We start from the raw sequence: 19230 nt of genomic DNA, 5'->3' as shown, positions 1-19230 counted from the left end.
GCTAGTACAGAGACTAAAACCCAGAAAGCCTGTTTATCCAGCCTGACGCTCCCTTGTTTGCTTTCAGGCCAGGCAATGGACCGTTCTAGTCAGTGGGGGCTGGTGGAGCTGCTGGCCGAAGGAGGCCAAAGAAGCCCTGTTCTGTCAGGTGCAGATAGCACAGGCCCAGGGGCCGGGAACATGGGGGACCTAGAGGACACGTGACAGCTGCCAGACTGGAGAGGGGACAGGGCAGGCATCTCTTCCCCGCCCTTGGACATGGCCAGCTTTACCTGCCTCTGAGGATCCCCTTCCTAGAGCTCCACAACCAGCCTTGGAGTGGGCAGACCCTTTCCCAGAGGGCCACGCAGAAAATGAAGGTAGTAATTCTTACTTCCAAAGAATTCCAGGCTCCAGCAGAACACTGGAGAGGAGTAAGGTCTCTCGTGACAGGTTTTCCGAATGGTGGAGTCACCGGTATGAAGATGTGAGCTCGCCCTCATGACTTAACTGTGCACTGAACAACTCTATCCACTGTAGGAGGATCTTTAGACCCAGGGAACCAGGCCAACGAGACACAGAGGCTGGGACTGTTGTCTTCACACCTCCACAGGGCTGTCCAGGGGCAGAAGAATACAGAAGTGTGACCACAAAGGAGACAAACCAGGACCATCAGGAGGAGCTAAAGGAAGCATAGAGGCTGACTCAACATAAGGAAGAACTTTCATAGGGATTCCCTTGGTGGGAGGGATTGCCCCATCACAGCAAGTGAGCAAAGACCTGATGACCATCTGGCAGGGATTGTAGAGAGAAGATTCATGCCAGGATGGAACTGCTGACCTCCAAAGTCCCTTCTGGCCCTGGAATATGCAGTGACACCAGTGAACAGAGTTGCCTGGGTTTACCCAAGAGCCAAGGTGGTCAATGTGACATTTTGGCTCAGGACTACTGGGCTCGTGACATCATTCCGCAGGCTCCGCTGCCCTCTGTACCAATGAGTTTGACACCTCTGGTCCCCTGGGGTGGCCTGTGCACTCCCCAAGAGCTTGAGTGCCCTTAGGAGCTCTGTGCTCCTATTTTGCAAATTGGATCAGGCTAAGATTCTGTACTGTGGGAAGGTGCCAAGAAGCCATCAAAGCCCTCCAACATGAAGGGGAGTGGAGGGAGGAGAGCGGCTGTTCATCCACCAGTGTAGCACAAACGGGCTTTATTGGTGGGGCTCGGGAAGCTGTGACAGCCCAGCACGCAGGCTGTGAGGACCTGAACAGCTGCCAGGAGACGAGACATGAGGGGACCAGCCTTTGCACTGTGCTGCTTGGGGCACATTGTCCCTTTTCAGTTCTTAGAGGTAAGTGTGCAGGAAGAGGGTTCAGGACTTCACAAACTGGTGGGTGACCTCGTAGATTCCCACAGACTCCTGAGCCTTTTCGTCATAGTCAGTCCAGTCCTGTGGGAAAAAACGGCAGTGTTAGCCTCACGAGGCAGCCTGGGACAGCATGGGGAATGGAGAACTAGGCCTTAAAAGGGCCAGCTCAGGCTCCGGCTCAGATCTTCAGGAACATGTCAGACCCAGGACAGAGCCAGACTGCTCAGGCCTGAATTCCTACTTTTCTAGCTTCGTGATTTTGGGCAAGTCACTAACTTCTCTGAGCCTTGGTTCTGTCCTCTATTAAAAAAAAAGAGGACAGCAATAGAGTTTACACTGAATGTTGAAAGAATCAAGAGTTAACACATGTAAGAGTATTTAGCCTAGGGCCACGCACATATGAGAGCTCAGTAAATCCAGTTACTGTTACTAGGTGCTATGCAAACAATGTTTTTGTCCTTCCTTCCTCTGAGGCCTGACTACAAGCCTTCCTTATCTGCAAGGCAGTAACATGTCCAGTTGATTCTTGGTATTCACAGTAGTTATGTTCTACAAAGTCCCCACAAACACTGTATTAGTGAATACTGAATCACTGCTCCCAGGGGAAATACAGGGTTAGGTTCCTGGGAGCATCTGATTCTGTTTAAAAACACCTTATTTAACACACACACACATATATATATATGGCTGATTCACTAATACTGAACTCATAACCAACAGTGCTGTGTGATATATATATATATATATATATACACATAGCTGATTCACTAATACTCAACTCACAGCCAACAGTGCTGTATCTCACACCTGAACAAGCTTGTCTAACACGCATCTTCTCTGTAAGGCACACCCAGCTTTCCTGCGTGTGAACACTAGGCAGCGCTTCAGCACTACACTTGGGGCTACCGTAAACGCCAAAATCACCAACAAAAAGCACGAAAGTGTGGAGTCGGCTTCCCACTGAAGAGCCTTGTTCACCAAAAGGGTTATTCCCACCAGGTGCCCTAGAGCTCCCCGCAAGGCCCCCAAGTCTCGTACCTTTTCCTGCAGATTAATGTCACTGAAGACTGTCCCGGATTCCACACCCTCAGCAGCAAACCCGGCCTGCAGGTGACAGGAAGGCAGCAGTTAATCTGGGGGAAAGGAGGCACTGGTCTGGCCTGTGGGGCCTGGTCAGGGAACTGGCCTTTCTCACAACACCTGTGGCATGGGAAGACAGAAATACAGTGTGGGCTACTCTTCTGGAATAACTACTGAGCTTCCATGCCCTGGCAGCTGCCCTGGGACTAGAGTGGTTTCTCCAAATTAGAGCCCTGGCCCAGAAGGCAGGAGGTGTGGGGTAAACCCTTCCATTACCCTTGATTTTCTGAAACACCCTGGGCGTGTCACTTCCCTCTCTGGACCTCAGTTTTCTTACTTATGAAACGGGGATGACAATACTCTCTCTTCTGCCTACCTCACAGGGTTGTGAGGTGAAAATGCTACACAAATAAAGTGGCCTGAGCACTGGCTCTGGAGTCGGATAGATGTGGGTTCAAATTACAGCTCCATTGCTTACTAACTGCATCACCCTGGGCAAGTGGCAAAATCTCTGAAGTTCTTTTCTCATCTGAAAAATAGGATGTATAACTTCACAGGGTTACTGTGAGGATTAAGTGAGGTAACATTAAAAGTGACAAGCCTGGTGCCCAACATATATTAGATGCTTAATAAATAACAATTGTTATTCTTAGAAATGAGAATTCCTAGTCCACAGTCTCTGTAGGAAGCACAGTTCTGCTGTCACTTCCTATATGCCCTCCCCAAAGATACAGGTTCCCCAGGAAGACATGCACCTGGGGCTGGAAATCGACTGGTTCAAGTCCTCGGCACTCAAACTCCACTATCGTCTTGAACTTCTCGTTGTCTTCGGCCTAGAAAGGAAGTGTGTTGAGGAGGTAGGTCCAACTGTGCCCTCAGGATGACTCCACAGCCCCTGAGAGCCCAGAATGGGACTCAGGGGCAACTCATCCCGTTCTGGAAGAAGGCTGCCTTGACACCTGCTTGCCACAAGACCTTCTTGGATGTGGACTCTGGGGTCAGGGTGCCTAGATGTGAGCTCAGACACAGTTCTGCCTCTCTTCTCCTCTGGGCCTAAGATTGTCAGCTGGAGCTGAGGAAACCACTACAGGTTTATTGTGAGAACCTGAACTAGGTGTAAAGTGCCTAGTATAGGACCCGACACTATGCTCAATGAATGGTAGATAAAATTATCAAAATAAAAACTATGAAGAAGAATGTTAAGCTATAAGGTTTCCAGGTCATCTAAAAGGCCCCAGTACACTTCGCTGTGGCCTTTTGCTAACCATCCGCCATGCTGTCAACGCAGGGGCTGACTTAAAGCCTTTGAAGTGGGATATGCATGTGGAGGAGGCACACTGAGGGGGGTGGTACAGCCACGAAATTCATGCCTCCCTGACCCCTGGGCCCACAGACCCCAAGGACACACCCACACATTCATTCTCATTCTGTCATTTACTGTAGAAATGCTTCCTGCACACCAACCATGTGCCTGGCCCTGGATTGGTTTTTGTTTGCTGGTCTGTCTCTTCCAATAGATTATGATTTCCTTGAGGGCAAGTCCTTATGTGATTTTTCCCTTTAACTTCAGGACAAAGCTGAGACTTTAGCATAAATAAGACATTTTTCAAAAATACCAAATAAGGAATGGATGAAGACAAGTAACTGCCCTTCTTTAAAGACACAGACCCAAAGCATACACTCCCTCCCTCACCTTTGGACTAATCTGTTAATGCAGTAACGTATAAATACCTAATAAAATTAAATATCAAGGGTGGATGCACTGTCTCACCCATGGATTCAGAGAAGGCTCACTAGCCCTCCAAGATGTAGACAAGGCAAGTGTTCCCAGTGATGGAAACTGAGTGGCCAGGTTGGGTCAGAGGTCCCCTAAGCTCCCACAGCCCAACACTTATAAGAAGGCAGTACAATAGCCTAGTTATGAGTCTTTTTCCTACCGAGCACTCAGTCAGGGTAAGGTGAATAAATGACTGACAGTGAATGAATGAACAAGTAAGCACATGAAGTCAATCAGTTCCATGGTGGGTCACTCTGGTGCAGATGTAACTCTAGAACCCAGGCCTCCTAGTTCCCAGCTGGGATCTAATCCCACCATGCCTGCCACTGCAGCAGGAAACTTACATTGTAAGGTTTGATGGTGCTGCTCAAAATCTCTGAAATGTAAAAGAGGAGACAAAGTCGATTTGAGTTCATATCCCAGCCCCACCCAGGTACCCAGGTGTGGCTCTGGGCAAGAGTCTACGGCAGAAGCTTGGATACCTCAGGCCTGGGTCCACCCACTGGTAACATGAGCATGCTTTCGGTCTGGTACCACAAAGCCGTGGGCCAGCGTGGCAGAGGTCAGTATCCATGGCCTACCTACCAATGGAGTTTTCCCTTGAACACAGCTTGCACTTCTGGACCATGGAGGCACTGCCACGGCCTCCCTTCAGTGCCACGTTGTCCTGGCAAGCAGTAAACAGAACCTCTAGTCACATATCAGTCAGATGTAAGGGTCCCCAGGAGACCCAGTCCTACCACTTATTATCAATTAATATTATAACAATATTTAAATACACACCATCTATATCTACCGAGACCCAGACAGGGTGAGCAACTTGCTAGGACAAGAATCCTGGGAAGGCTTCTTGAGACTGAGGAAAGGACTCCCCCTTGATTTTGAACTCTGCCTCACATCCCAAAGCCCATTGTTCCCAGTTGATCACACTCTGCCTGCCCTCCCAAACCACAAAAAGTGGGGTCCAAAGACCGGGGAGGTGAGGGCCACAAATCCCTGCACAGAGGCCTATGTGTGTCTGTATATGGGTATAGTGGTGGGGGGAGCAGTTACCATCAGCCGAATGTACTGCCACTTCTCTGGAATCTCACCACAGTTGCCACATTTCATCTTGGGGAGGGGGAAAAAGAGTATTAGTAAAGAAGTTGGCTCAGCTGGGCAGATGCTGAGGGAAGGGTTAAGAACAGTGTGAGATGGGCAGGGTCATCATCTTGTCAGCAATCTTACCTCATCCTTATGACCAGCCCCACTAAGGACGTAACCAGACTTATCTCTGGGCAAAGTGTTTCTCGTGTTGGCTTGCTCATCCTCCTCTAAGAAGTCCCCAGTCTGGCTAGGGATTCAAGGCTCAAGTAGTACAGAAATGGCTTCAAAGTCCCCCCACACCCCCATTGAGTTAGGAGCTTCCTGTGTGTCCTTACAGGCCCTGTAGGTTCCTGGTAAAAGTATTTATCACTCTGTTGCTACTCCTTCTTTGTCTCCTTCTCTAGACTCTACTTTTTGAAGCCAGGAAACATCAACTCCTCAAATAAGCCCTGGCACTCAGGCTCCAAAATATTTGGAAATAAAGGTGGGCAGAAAGCTTCCTGAAAGATAGGGCTTTTGCCAGGTACTGAAGGATTCTGGGATTTAGACTAAAAGGAAAACAGATCAGAAGCTCCGGGATCTGGGAGAGTAAAGGGCCTCAAACTGCTCAGTTAAGAAGAGGACCTCTGTAGACCATTCCACTAGAGTACCAGATTTACCAATACAGGATGGGGAATTAAAAATGGACCCATGCACAAAATTAAACGATTTCACAGTAAATAAAACCTAATCAACAAAAGAGAAGGTGAAATTATTCTTACTAAATAATCACAAGATCCCTTCAAGTAGCCTTTCGTTTAGTGTTTGTTTACATACCATGAAATACGTTACAGAGGAAAAAAGTACAAAAGATATTTCAAGATACTGCCAATTAAGAATTAACCAGTAGGGCTTCCCTGATGGCACAGTGGTTAAGAATCCTCCTGCCAATGCAGGGGACACTGGTTCGAGCCCTGGTCCAGGAAGATCCCACACGCCGCGGAGCAACTAAGTCCGTGCGCCACAACTACTGAGCCTGCGCTCTAGAGCCCGGGAGCCACAGCTACTGAGCCCACACGCCTAGAGCCCGTGCTCCACAAGAGAAGCCACCGCAATGAGAAGCCCGCGCACCGCAACGAAGACCCAACGCAGCCAATAAATAAATAAATAAAAATTTTAAAAAAGAATAAAAAGAATTGACCAATAAACTTAAAAAAGCAAACATAAAATTCTATGCAGAAGAAAAGAGAACATGTAATAAGCATTTCTCATCTAGCCGGAGAGAAAGCTCCCGTTCACCACTGAGATCAGGGTGGGAAACCTTTACGCGCCCTCGGCCCTGGCGCCCCCACCAGAGCCTTACCTTCAGGTACCACCGGAAGTCCTCGCCCACTGGCCGGAGGTTGGTGACATTCTCCAGCGTGGCTTTGAGCTGCAGCGCGATTTTCTGAGAGGAGGAGCAGAAGAAGGAGGGGCGCCAGGACGACGGCGTCAACAGCGCCCGGGCAGCCCCGCGCCTAGCCCCTGTCCGGCCCCGCCCCTCTCCTCCCCTCCCGGCATGAGCTGCGCCTCCCCGCCCCTTCTTAGCGCGAGCCCACTCCCCTCCTTCCCTCCTGGCGCGAGCTCCTGCCTCCCAGGTTCTCGCCACCTCCCAGCCTCTGCCCCGGCGGCGGCTCGCCTCCGCTTACCCCCATAGCGACCCGGCTCAGCCAGCGCTTGCTATGGCCACTGCTTTCCGGCCCGTCGTAAACGGCGGGCGCCGCTTGCGCACCCTTGCTGCGGCTATGGGCGGGGCGCGGAGTCGCGGGGCGGGTCTCAGCGCGCCGGGGCTTCACCTGCACACCTGGCTTTTTCTCCTAGGCAAAGTGATCCTGTGGAGGTAGGCTGAGTCCGCAACTAGCCGGTGCTCGGACCCGCGGAAGGCTGCCTCCAGCAACCGGTAATTCCAGATATTTACTGAACGCCATGCTAGTCTGAGGGATACCGCAGCTAACAAGACAGTCCTGCACGAAACCTCTGCGGGGTCCGATTCCTGCCCTTCAGACTCTGCCTTCCCTCACGCAACCTCGTGCTTGGTCCCTGCCTACCCTTGGAGGCTTCTTAGATCACGTCCGTTCACCCAGCCCAGGGCCGGCTTCGTAGATTTGAGAGACGGGACCTTTTTCATCTTTAAGCTGCTCCTTCCTCTTTCCCCCAGGGGACCTTTCAGAGGATTGGCTCGTGTACATGTCCTTCTCATTGTGGTCGCCAAGACTGGACACTCCCTTTCAACTGGCTCTTCTCTGGGTTCCTGGTTTATTTTCTATCATACATTTACTGAACCTGTGCTCTTGTGCAGGGCACAGCTGAGACCATACAGAAGCTGTGAGCAATATAAGGAACAGCCTGTTGGAGGCTTTTACAGCTTCCTGAGGTCTAGTTTCTTTAAAATTTGGAGTGACTCTTTTGGACGTCTACTTTGCCACGAACTTACCTGATTGCCAGGTACCCTTCTGTAGCAGAGGGTGCACTATAGCCAGGAAGCCTGACATCTCAGGTCCCAGATCTGCACCTAACTTGCTGCCCTGTAATCTTTGAAGGAGGCAAAGTAGAGTGTGTGTGTGTTGTGGAGGAACACTTGCCTAGGAATCACCAGACTTGGGACCTGTCCCAAGCTGGCCTGTCTTGAGGGATGTTGAGCTCAGCCTGATCACCTCCCCTCAGTCAAATGAGATTTATCAAGACCTAGTTCCTTTCAGCACCCACTGTCTGTTCAGTCAGCAATTTGCCTCACTAAGGAAGCCATGCAATTTAGCAGCAAGAAAAAGTTCCTACAGATTTACCTGCTGAACAAATCCCCACACTATCTATCTACAACAACCAGGTTGCTTCTTAATGGCTGCTGGTATTCTGATTTTAAAATGAATTATTGGAAAATTTTTCTGAGACCAGGCATTTTATCCCTTATAATGTATTAAACCAAATATTTCCCCCCATACTGAAGTAGCTTCAGATATATCTATAAAGGTGATTTAAAAAACCCCAACCTCAATTATTAAGCTGGATGAAAAAACCAAAACCCAAGATACCAACCACAATACTATTTCACATCTAAAAAATTAACAATACTTCATTAATACCAAATATCGTGTTCAAATTTCCTTAATGATGTCAATTTTACATTTCCTGAATCATGATTCAAATAGGGTTCAAATGCTGTATTGATTGTGTGTCTCTCAAATCTCCTTTAATATATAGGTTCTCACTCCATCTCCATTTATTTTATGTTTGCAGCTTATGTTTTGAAGAAATCAGATCCCTTGTCCTGGAGTTTCCCAGGACAAGGATATTGATTGGATTTCCACTGTATTTTTTAGCATGTTTCTCTATTCTTTTACTTCCTGTAAACTGGTAGTTATATGTATAGAGTTGATTAGATTTTTGGCAATACTTCACATAGGATGTTAGTCTTAAAAAGTAATTGAGAAGAGTGCACATGTTCGGGTCTTTATAAAATAATAAAAATTTCATTTTGTTACGTATTTATTAAAGACAATCATTTATAGTTTATAAAAAAAATACTGCCCTGATATACACAAAAATGTCTTGATAATGGTAATTAAAAGCAGCACTCCCACCCCCCTTGTGTCCACACCAATATTCAATCTAGATTGGCTTAATCTTGAAGTGTAATCCAATAAGACTGAAGACCAAACACTTCAGGTCCTGGACAAGATAATAAAATACTCGTAAGCCTTCTGGATCCCTAAAATGCAAGAAGAAAAAAATGTTTAAAAAGCTGAGAAAACTCAGCAAAAAAATACCATTTACTAACCCAGATTATTTATGTACCAGGATATTCCTCATAGAGGTATTTACAGAATTAAAACTTTGAAAACAACCCAGTGTCCAAAAAGAAGAAAAAGCCTATATGCTATATATTAAAATGTATTAATAAATGTATTAAAATGCTATATAGTATGAGGTAATTTAAAATGTTAAGGTTTCTTCTTAATGAGGAAATGCTTATATTAAGTGGAAAAAAATCATGATTAAAGTAACAGACTGTTGATCTCAATTACATTTTTTGTGCTTTAAAAGCCTGTATTTTTTAAAGCACAGGAAAAAGACAAGAAATACTTTAAGATTAATGGCTATCTAATTGATAAGTTTACGGGCTATTTTCACCTTTCTACTTTTCTGTATTTCCTATATTTTCAACAATGAGCATGTATTACTTTCAGAATTAGGAAAACTTATTTTTTAAGAAGTAGTACTAAGCAGGACCAAGAGGCTGACGATTACTACAGCATAACTGGGTAAGAACAAGACTGTTCACAGGAAGACAGTTATGCCGAACATGTACTAAAAGTGAGCCATATCTAACCCCAAATCCTCAAAGCACAAGAGCCAAAGAGGTTGCCAAATTCTAAGGATTCTTTGTGGTATGTAGATTCATGTCTCAACTTTATAATTTACCCTATTGACAAAATGAATTTTTAAATTTATATTTTGAATAATTTCAAGTTTCACTAAAGTCAGGCTTTAAGATGTGCTATCTGAATAGCCAACACTGAGGAAGGTGTTCAGACTCACTGATTCTACAGTTTATTTCCAGCACTTGTTTTTTCGTGTTTCATTTCTGTTCTGGCCAGATTCTTACCCACTTTGGCTGCTCTTATGGCATTACTCTGTGTGTGTGTCACTGAGAAGCTCTTATTAGCAATGATTGACTAAAACACCAAAAGCAAAAGGAGCAAGCCCTTGAAAATATATAATTTGGAGTCTCTCTATTGAGGGGGACAAAGGTGACCAATTCTGTCTTACATTTGTACCAGATCTTACCATAATGGTCCCAATTCGGTTGAGGGTTTCATATCAGCCTGCTCTAAAACAGACACATCTGGATATAAGGATCATGGATACTTACTTGGATTGATTGACATCAATAAGGGAACCAATTTTTGATGTTGTGAAAGAAATATGTTCATCTCCAATGACAATTTCAAGCTCCTAGAAACATGAAATGTCAAGCTGAATTGGATTTTTCATCAGTCACACAGGAGAAGGGTTCATCATCTGCCAAATCACACAAACTCTAATACAGTTGGCCACATTACCAAGACCATTTCAATCTGAGCCCTAAACTGTACTGGGTACTGGAAACAAAGAGATAAATAATTGGTATGAGATAAATACTGGTTTAGCCCTTGAGTAGCTTATACTCTTAGAGGAAGTTGTGCGTGTGAGGCTCCACCATTTAGAAGAATTTACATCATGCTTTGTATAGGAGTTTTCATTGTTAACAATGTGGAGTAACATGTATAAATCTGTTTTACGAATACCAAGAATCTAACTTTTCTGGGCAACATGGGACAAGGAAAAGAATTCCAGACCTTGAGCAGATCTCAGCTTTGTCACTTACTAGCTGTATGCCCTTGGGTCTGAATTTCTAAAGAGTGAAACAAGTACTATAATCTTAAAAAAAAAAAAAAAAATCAACTGGGTGGGGAATTGTGGGGGGGCCTATGGGACAGATCAGCAAAACCAAACAAACATCTCTGCCCTTGTGGAACTTACAATCTATTTTTTTAATATTTATTTATTTTTATTTATTTATTTACTTCTCTTTTTTCCTTGGCTGCATTGGGTCTTAGTTGCGGCATGTAGGATCTTCACTGAGGCATGCAGGATCTGTTGCTGCAGCGCTCTAGCTCTTCCTTCGTTGCGGCACGCGGGCTTCTCTCTAATAGTGGCTTTAGCTGCCCTGCGGCATGTGGGATCTTAGTTCCCCCGACCAGGGATCGAACTCGCATCCCCTGCACTGGAAGGAGGATTCTTTACCACTGGACCCCCAGAGAAGTCCCAAACTTACAATCTATTGAGCTCTACTTCTTAACACACAGATTTGAAAATGTTAATATTTTATCATATTTGTGTCAGATTTCTTTTTTAAGAAATATTAGAGTTTAGACCCACCTCCCACTCTATTCTCCTTCCTGCCTCCCCAGAAGTTGGGGTGTATTCTTTCCACTCATGATTTTATATTAGGTAGTATATTTTTAAAATTTTACATAAATGATTGTACTGTATGTATCTTTTTGCGTTTTTCATTCAACAAGGGTGTTTTTTTTTTTATTTGTTTTTTATTGAGTTAACATTGTTTTTTTGTTGCTGTTGTTGTTTTTGGCCACACCACGCAGCTTGTGGGATCTTAGTTCTCTGACCAGGGATTGAACCTGGGCCCACGGCAGTGAAAGCAACGAGTCCTAACCACTGGACCACCAGGGAATTCCCATGTTGGGTTAAAGTTGGTTTAAAAGTTTCATGTGTACAATATTATATTTCTACTTCTGTAAATACTACAGTGTACCCACCACCAAAAATTTAGTTTCCATCTGTCACCATACAGTTGATCCCCTTTACCCATTGTGCAACACCCCCTCCCCCCCTCCCCCAGCCCCTTCCCTCTGGTAACCACTACTCTGATTTCTCTATCTATGTGGTTTTGTTTGGCTTGTTCATTTATTTTGTTTTTTGTTTTCAACAAAGTTTTTGTAGGTAGATCAAGTCCATTAGTTTTAAATGCTTTAGAATATTCATTTCCCTATTGAAGCAGACTTAAGTTCCCAATTTTTGTTTCTATAAACAATGTGGCAAGGATATCCTTCTATGCATCTTGTGTATATATGTGAAAATCTCTCTAGGAAATTCCTAGAAGGTAAACATATCTTCAGCTCTGCTAGACACTAACAAATCGTTCCCTAAATGGTTGTACCAATGTTGTTTCCACCAGTATATATGAATCCCCCTTTTCTTTCTCATATCCTTTTTAAAACTTGGTGCTTTTTTTTTTTTTTTGACTGTTCTAATAGGTCTGACATGGTATTTCACTGTTGTCCTCATTTTCACTTTTCAAATAAAACTGTAAATTTTTCATAAATTTATTGCTCACTTGTTTTTCCAGTTCTGTAATTGTCTATTCATAACCTTTACACATTCTGCCACTAGTTTACCTTTTTATTATTAATTTGTAGTTCTTTATATATTCTGGATTGAAATGCTTTGCCAGTTATGTTTTGCAAATACCTTCCTCTAACCTGTGGCTTATCTTTCAATTTTATCTTGATATCTTTAGATAAAAAAGTTTTAAATGTAAAGAAGTCAAATTTACTAATCTTTTCCCTTGAGTTTAAAAAACTTCTCTACCCGGAAATAATAAGACAGTCTATATTTTCTTTTATGTTTTAAAATTTTGATTTCTATAAATCGTCTAATTAAAAAATACTCTATAAATATATTGCCAATCAATCAACTTGGTATACTTTGTTAAACAGTCCATCCTTTTTCTACTAATTTGAAAGCCCACCTCTGTCATATACTGTTCCAAGTTCCCATATATTCATGGGTTAATGTTTCTGGGTTCTCTATTCCGTCCCATTGGTTTAGTGGTCAGTTCCTGAGGCAATGTCACCATACAAATGACTATAGTTTTATAAAAAATCTTCAAAATTATCTTGGCTACTCTTGCCCCTTTGATCGTCCATGAATTTGAGGCTCCATCAGGTTTTAGGAAAAATCCTGTTGTGATTTTGATCTGAATTGGAATGAATTTATAAATTATTTTGGTGAAAATCAATATAATATTGAGTCTCCCCATCCATAAAAATGATACATGTTTTTATGTCCTTCTATAAAGCCCTTTCCCATAAGTTTTATATACCTTGTTAAATTCACTTCCAAGTTCTGTATAGCTTTTGTTGCTGTTATGAATGGGATTTTGTTTTTAATTACACTATCCAGTAGGTTGTTGCTGGTATACAGGAGTATGCCTTGCCCACTTCACAGGACTATTGTGAATGCTGAATGAGCTAATGGAGCTGAAAATTTTATCAATCCTAAAGCAAAATACATATATATAGTATTACTAAGATCTCATGAACATTAATTAAAAAGTTAACTTGAGTAAGTACTGAGGATGAGATTTTTTTCACTCTTCCTCAAGAGTTGGCCCATCATTCTGAGGTTAATTAGAATAAGCTTATACGAGTTTCCATATTAATTTAATAAATATAATTATTATTCAGCTTTTACTATACACTGGCACTATTTCAGTCACTAGAGATATAGCAGTGAAAAAAAATAGGTAAAATCCTTGTACTGAAGGAGTATGCATGTGTATGTGTATGTCTGTTGCAGTGGAGGAGGAAGAGGGATGCATAAGGAAAACCAAACAAGGCAATTTCAGACAATGATAAATGCTATGAAGACAAAAACCAGATTTCTTTTTTAAGTGCTGGGGAAAGGCATTTTAGATTGGATGGACAGGCAAGACATCACTGAGGAAGTGACATGTGAAGACCTCAATAATAAAGACAGTCTTGGATAGAATGTTCCGGGCAGCGTGTAGGAAATGCAAAGATCCTAAACTAAGAACCACCTAGGTGTATCTGAGTAACAGAAATAAGACTGGTGAGGTCTGAACACAGTGAGAGATGGTGAGAATAGTAGAAGGTAAGGTGGGAGTTTGGACTTTATTTTAAATGCAGTGGGAAGCCACTGGAGAGTTTAAAATCAGTGGAATAAACAAATTTACATTTTAAAAGATTACTCTGGCTTCAGGAAGGAAAAAATGGGCTGTACAGGACAAAAGAAGAAACAATGAAATCAATTAGAAGTCTGGATTAGGAAAGCAGCATTAAAGTGGAAAGAAGAACCTTTCCTATTAATTCAGTCAAATATGACAGTGGCTTTTATTTTTTAATTGCCACAATGTTTTCAGAATAAATATCTAAGCCATGAATTTAAACAGATATACTTAGTTGCTTGCATGATCTTCCATTAGATTGTTGAAATAACTATGTTTTATTTATCTTTGTATCCTCACAAGGTTTTGTCCATAGTCGTTACTCAGTAAGTAATATGGGCAGCGAATACTCTGAGAAGCAAGGGAGGAATCACAAGAGGAAATTCAGGGCTGGGCTCTAGGTGGTGAGCAGCACCACTTGCTCTCCCCGATCCTCTGTGTGGGATTAGTGCTTCCTTAGACCAAGGTGCTGGTAATCTGCTCTGTGTAGGGCTCCATATCGCACATACATACATGAGTATATTCAGTGTCATATGCAGAGCAGTAAACCTCATCTTATTGGTAAGATTTTTGCACTGTGGATAGTTGCTAAAACACCCACCTGCCGGCCCACTCGGTCAGGAGGAGGCCACAGAGCATCATCCTCTTTGGTAATTTCACTGTCATCAATTATTCTCTTCAGTTCCTCCATCACACTTTTATGTACATAAGCCTGAAAGAAAGTTAAAAAACAGAATTTAAATTGTATCGCTAAGCAGCATTCTGACTCAGATAGTGATGAAAGATAAAAAAAAAAAAACTACTCATGAAAACTTATTTCTGGCACCTCTGTAAGTGGGAAGACATTCCGGCTTGACCTCAGCATGCCAAGAGGACAGCAAGGTCAGAAGTGCCCAATGACTACACCTCAGTTCCCCAACTAGTTGTTTCTATTTCTTGGTACATCCTGTTCACATGGACCTACTCCTTGCCTACCTACTAAACTCACACTTGAGCCCCAAACAAAAGATCTGTGAGTAACTCTGGTTAATTTTAACTAAATGACATGCTTCTGAAGAGCAGAGATATGTCTTTTACATTTTACATATTAGTCCACATTAAAAAAAATTGTGAGGATGCTGACGTGTGGGTAAGCATAATACTGATTGCTAATTAAATACAATAGCATGAGAATATACTGACTGTTAAGACATTTTCAAATGTGACAAAGTGCTTAAAAGGAAAGAATAACTTTGATGAAACCTTAATGGTGTGGTAGAAATCATGCCAAAATGGAGCACACGGACTTGACAAAGGCAGGCATAGGTCTGAATTCCTGCTCAATCTCCTACTAGGAGGGCTAACTTTGTACAAGCCCCATAATTAATATCTGGGCCTTCACTGTCTTATCTGTAAAGGGTATATAATACCACCCATCACAGAGGCTTACAAAAAGGGTTAAAATAAGATCACAGATGTAATACCTAGTGTCATGCCTGGCATCTAACATGCATTCAGTGATGTCAACTGCTTTCCCATGCTCCCTTTCCCCCATTCAAATGCAAATTAAAAGAGCTCTATTGAGTGCTACATATCAGGGAATACATCAAACACTAAGTTAGTGGGGGAGGTAGGTTTTCTGTTTTTGCAGATGAAGCAACTGAAACTTATCAAGTTCAACCAGGAAGTGTGCCCAAGGTCACATGGTTAGTAAGTAGCAGATTCAGGGTTCAAACCAAGATTTGCAAGACTTCAAATGATTACCAGTTACCGATTCAGCATTGTTAAAGAAAATATAAACTAAAAGAAGATTTGAGAAAAACTTTAGAAGCTGTCTACAGACATGTCTATACTTCCCTATTCTTTATCTTTCAATACTACTCATAGAAAGAACAAAAAAAGGACAAAAGGCTAAACGGTAGTGAGTGGAAGGCTCTCAGAAGATACATTACCTCTTTTCTGATCATGACATCATTTTTGTAATTGCTGTTGTTGGCGTATCTCAGTTTCCCTGTGAGGGGCAAAAAACAAATTCAATATATAATAAAAACATATAAATAAAGCCTGACTTATCAGTAAACAAAGGATGTTGCCGCCATCAAGCCACCAGCCACACCACTCCCAGCTCCCTCCCCACGGGTGGACCCTGAGGGGATGCAGGGTGGGGGAAACAGGATACTGGCCCTAGATAGTTACGTGCATATCAAAGGAATGATCCCAAGGAGCCAAGCATCTTCCTCTACATAGAAAAGTGCTAACTTCTTTAACTTGAGCTGTCTGGTATTTCTTTAATTAATAGTTAATAGTAATATTTTGATCTTCTGACTACCTGTTCTTTTTTGTTTTTTTAGGTTTTTTTTTTTTTGCACAAACTCCTATATATCCTGGCTCATCCCTTACCTCTTCGGAACAGTCCCTCAAAGCTATCTGAGAGCCTGTCTCCCAGGCTTAAGTCCTCAGTATTTCTGCCGAATAAAACATAATTCTCAATCTTTAGGTTGTGCATTTTTTTTTTCAGTCGACACTATTAAATAGCCTCCCAGCCAAAAATACAGCTGACAATGAATTACAATTCTTGCAAAAGACAGCTCAGGTGTGATAAAAGAACAGACTCTTTTGTGACTGGCAAATCATGTCTCTGCAGGTTAATGTCCTCAGCTGAAAATAGGAGTAATTGATAACTTACCTGCACACAGGGCCTTCTAAGGCTCAAAAGAGTGGTGAAAACTTCTGAAAACTGTAAAATGCTTTTTACAAATATTAACATGTGACTGTGAAACATTCTTATCTATCCCTATGATGGAAAAGCTGTGGATTTATTATTGAGCATATTTGGTATACAAGGCCCTTTGTGCATATGTGCATCTAACAGGCTAATTTGGGTATATATGGTGGATGTGAAGGAAAAGATAAAAGGAAATAGAGGAGATAATTATTTCCCTATAGAAGGCACACTAAAAAGAGCCAAGTTAATTGATGCCTCACTGCACTGTCTCTCTGCCTCAAGTCTCTCTCCTTTCAGGTAATTCTCCATACAGTGGACAAAGTGATATAGTAACAGATGGATCTGATTAGGTGACTCTAATACTCTGATACTAACAATGGCTTCCCACTGCCTTCTTGATAAAATCCAAATTCCTTAATGTGGCTTACTGTTAAGCTGAGCCCCTTTCCAGCCTCACTCCTATAATAGTCCTCTCTCACAGAGCTGGAGTTAATCAAACTACAGTTGACCCTTAAACAACGTGGGGGTTAGGGGCACCCACCCTCTACACAGTCGAAAATCCGAGTATAACTTAAGAGTCAGCCAGCCCTCTGCATCTGCGGTTCCTTGGTATCTATGGTTCCTTATCCTAGATTCAACCAACTGTGCATCATGTAGTACCATAGTATTTACTATCGAAAAAAATTTGCATATAAGGGGACCCATGCTGTTCAAACCTTTGTTGTTCCAGGGTCAACTGTCTTGGTTTCTGCCTGAAACATCCTATGCACTTTTTGGGTTTTTAGCCTCCTTGCTGTTAATGCTGTCCAAAATGCCTTCTTGACTCATCTGCCTAACCAACTCCTACACATTCCTAAAGACTCACACCCCCCTTCCCCGTGTCATCTTCATCTTATGCAGGAAGCCATCTTTGACCCTCAGGATAATTTAGGTACCTTCTTTCTGCTCCTAGAATCTTCTGTTTCCTTCTACCGCAACACCCAATACACTGTCTTGTTAACAAAACTTTCTCTACAATTGGGGCTTGTCAGTTCATCTTTGTGCCCCCATTTAGTGGAAGTTTTCTGTCATCTTTGACTCCTTTTCCTTCACCATACTGGCCACTCCCCAAATCCTATCAATTGACAAAGTCCTTCTGGTTCTGCCTCCAACAGTATCCTAAATCCTTCCCTCGGGGCTTCCCTGGTGGCGCAGTGGTTGAGAATCTGCCTGCCAATGCAGAGGACGCGGGTTCGAGCCCTGGTCTGGGAAGATCCCACATGCCGCGGAGCAACTGGGCCCGTGAGCCACAACTACTGAGCCTGCGCGTTTGGAGCCTGTGCTCCGCAACAAGAGAGGCCGCGACAGTGAAAGGCCCGTGCACCGCGATGAAGAGCGGCCCCCGCTTGCCGCAACTAGAGAAAGCCCTCGCATGAAACGAAGACCCAACACAGCCAAAAATAAATAAATTTAAAAAAAAATCCTTCCCTCTACTTTTACTATCACTCTAGTCCCAAACAACATCCTTTTTGTCTTAACAACTGTAACCGTCTCCCATTAAGTAGTTGCCATTCTTGCCCATTCTGCACCTAATGGTTACAATACTTTTTCAAGAACAGATTACACCTCTGCTTAAAACTTTCCAATTGCTTCCTGCTGCACTTAGAAAAAAAATCTAAACTCTACCATGAACTATAAAGACTACATGGTGTGACCCCTGCATACTTATCCGACATCATCTCCTACTCTTCTCCCCAGAGTTCCGTACTCTTCAGCCACACTGGGCACCTGAAACATGCCTATCTCATCTCTGCCCTACGGCTTTGACACTTGTTTCTCCCTCTGCCTAGAATGCTCTTCTTCCTGAGCTTCACAAGGCTGGCTCCTTCTTGGCAATCAGATCTCAGTTCAAATATCTGCTCTTCAGAGTTCTCCAATGGCCACCCTTTCTAAAAGCGGCCCACCAGCAATTATTTCATCATTTTGTTTTATTTTCTGACCACTCATCACTATCTGGAATCTTTTTTTTTGTTTGTTTACGATCTCCCAGCACGAGGATACAAGTTCCATGAGAGAGGAAGCGTGTCCATCGTTCACTCCTGCATCCCAGAACGTGGAACAGAACCTGGCACAAGATAGGCGCTCAAGTAATGTCTGTTGAATGAAGCATTATGGTCAAAAACGTCACTAAACAGGAGTCCCTGCACACACAGAGAAAGAACCAGTGGGGCGGACATAGGATCGTTCCTTCCAAATCAGCGTCTCACAGCCATCTGTCCCTTCCTCCTCCAGTTCGTCGTACATTCCGGACCCCCAGCCTCCCCACTCGCCCGCCCCCAGGCCTAGTCCTCGCTCCCGGGGAGCGGGAGGCTTCTCTCACCGTCCGGCCGGAACTCAAACTCCAGGAATTCGTGGCCGAATTTGCCCTTGTGACCCACATAGTAACGCAGATAGAAATCACTCTCCATAGCTGGCAAAAGGCAACCAAGACCAAACTTTAATAGCACACCTCACCGCCGCCGTACGCGCCCGACACTGACGTTTACGGCGGCGCGCGGAAGTGACGTCAGGCAACGGCACGGCCTGTAGCGGAGAGACCCCGTTCCTACCCCGTCCACCCGGAGGTGGGACAAGGCGGCTGCGCCCCTCCCGGCCGAATGAAGCCCCATTCCCCCGGAGGCGGGGTCTGTGCAGCCTTGCCGGCTCAGCTCGAG

General features: G+C 43.6%; 3 protein-coding genes across 5 annotated transcripts in view; 1 reads left to right on the top strand and 2 right to left on the bottom strand.

The window, feature by feature from the left end:
- Positions 1-6622, top strand: part of CPT2 (carnitine palmitoyltransferase 2) — a 43350-nt gene extending 36728 nt beyond the window's left edge. Inside the window, exon 6 of one of the 2 annotated variants that reach the window (XR_014238202.1) lies at positions 68-1278. Coding sequence is in view for 1 of the 2 variants with exons in the window: in XM_082370893.1 (XP_082227019.1) it covers positions 5693-5706 (14 nt within the window). In the remaining variant the exon portion in view is untranslated. Of the gene's footprint in view, positions 1-67; positions 1279-5692 lie in introns of those variants that run through there. The other variant, XM_082370893.1, reaches the window with a different exon arrangement.
- CZIB (CXXC motif containing zinc binding protein) lies at positions 1175-7114 on the bottom strand. The gene is made up of 8 exons (XM_082372043.1): positions 6956-7114; positions 6631-6714; positions 5256-5312; positions 4788-4869; positions 4547-4578; positions 3181-3258; positions 2384-2449; positions 1175-1426 (listed from the first exon to the last, which is right to left on the bottom strand). Exons 1-8 carry the CDS (start codon positions 6959-6961, stop codon positions 1349-1351), a joined length of 483 nt encoding a protein of 160 aa, XP_082228169.1. The 5' UTR covers positions 6962-7114; the 3' UTR covers positions 1175-1348.
- A 1657-nt stretch (positions 7115-8771) lies between these two features.
- Positions 8772-19110, bottom strand: MAGOH (mago homolog, exon junction complex subunit). 2 transcript variants are annotated; one of them, XM_082372069.1, is made up of 5 exons: positions 18897-19082; positions 15765-15823; positions 14435-14545; positions 10177-10259; positions 8772-9012 (listed from the first exon to the last, which is right to left on the bottom strand). In XM_082372069.1, the coding sequence occupies exons 1-5, from the start codon at positions 18982-18984 to the stop codon at positions 8913-8915; spliced, it is 441 nt and encodes a 146-aa protein (XP_082228195.1). In that variant the 5' UTR covers positions 18985-19082; the 3' UTR covers positions 8772-8912. The 2 variants fall into 2 exon arrangements, with proteins under 2 accessions (XP_082228195.1, XP_082228194.1); XM_082372068.1 differs by lacking the exons at positions 8772-9012; positions 10177-10259 and adding an exon at positions 11345-12843 and having other exon boundaries at positions 18897-19110.
- Between the last annotated feature and the right edge of the window lie 120 nt (positions 19111-19230).

This window comes from Balaenoptera borealis, assembly GCF_965194805.1.
Source record: "Balaenoptera borealis genome assembly, chromosome: 1".
In the NCBI taxonomy this organism is placed as follows: Eukaryota; Metazoa; Chordata; class Mammalia; order Artiodactyla; family Balaenopteridae; genus Balaenoptera; species Balaenoptera borealis.
The sequence above is the reverse complement of the archived record's forward strand: the minus strand, read 5'-3'. Positions and strand labels throughout refer to the sequence as shown.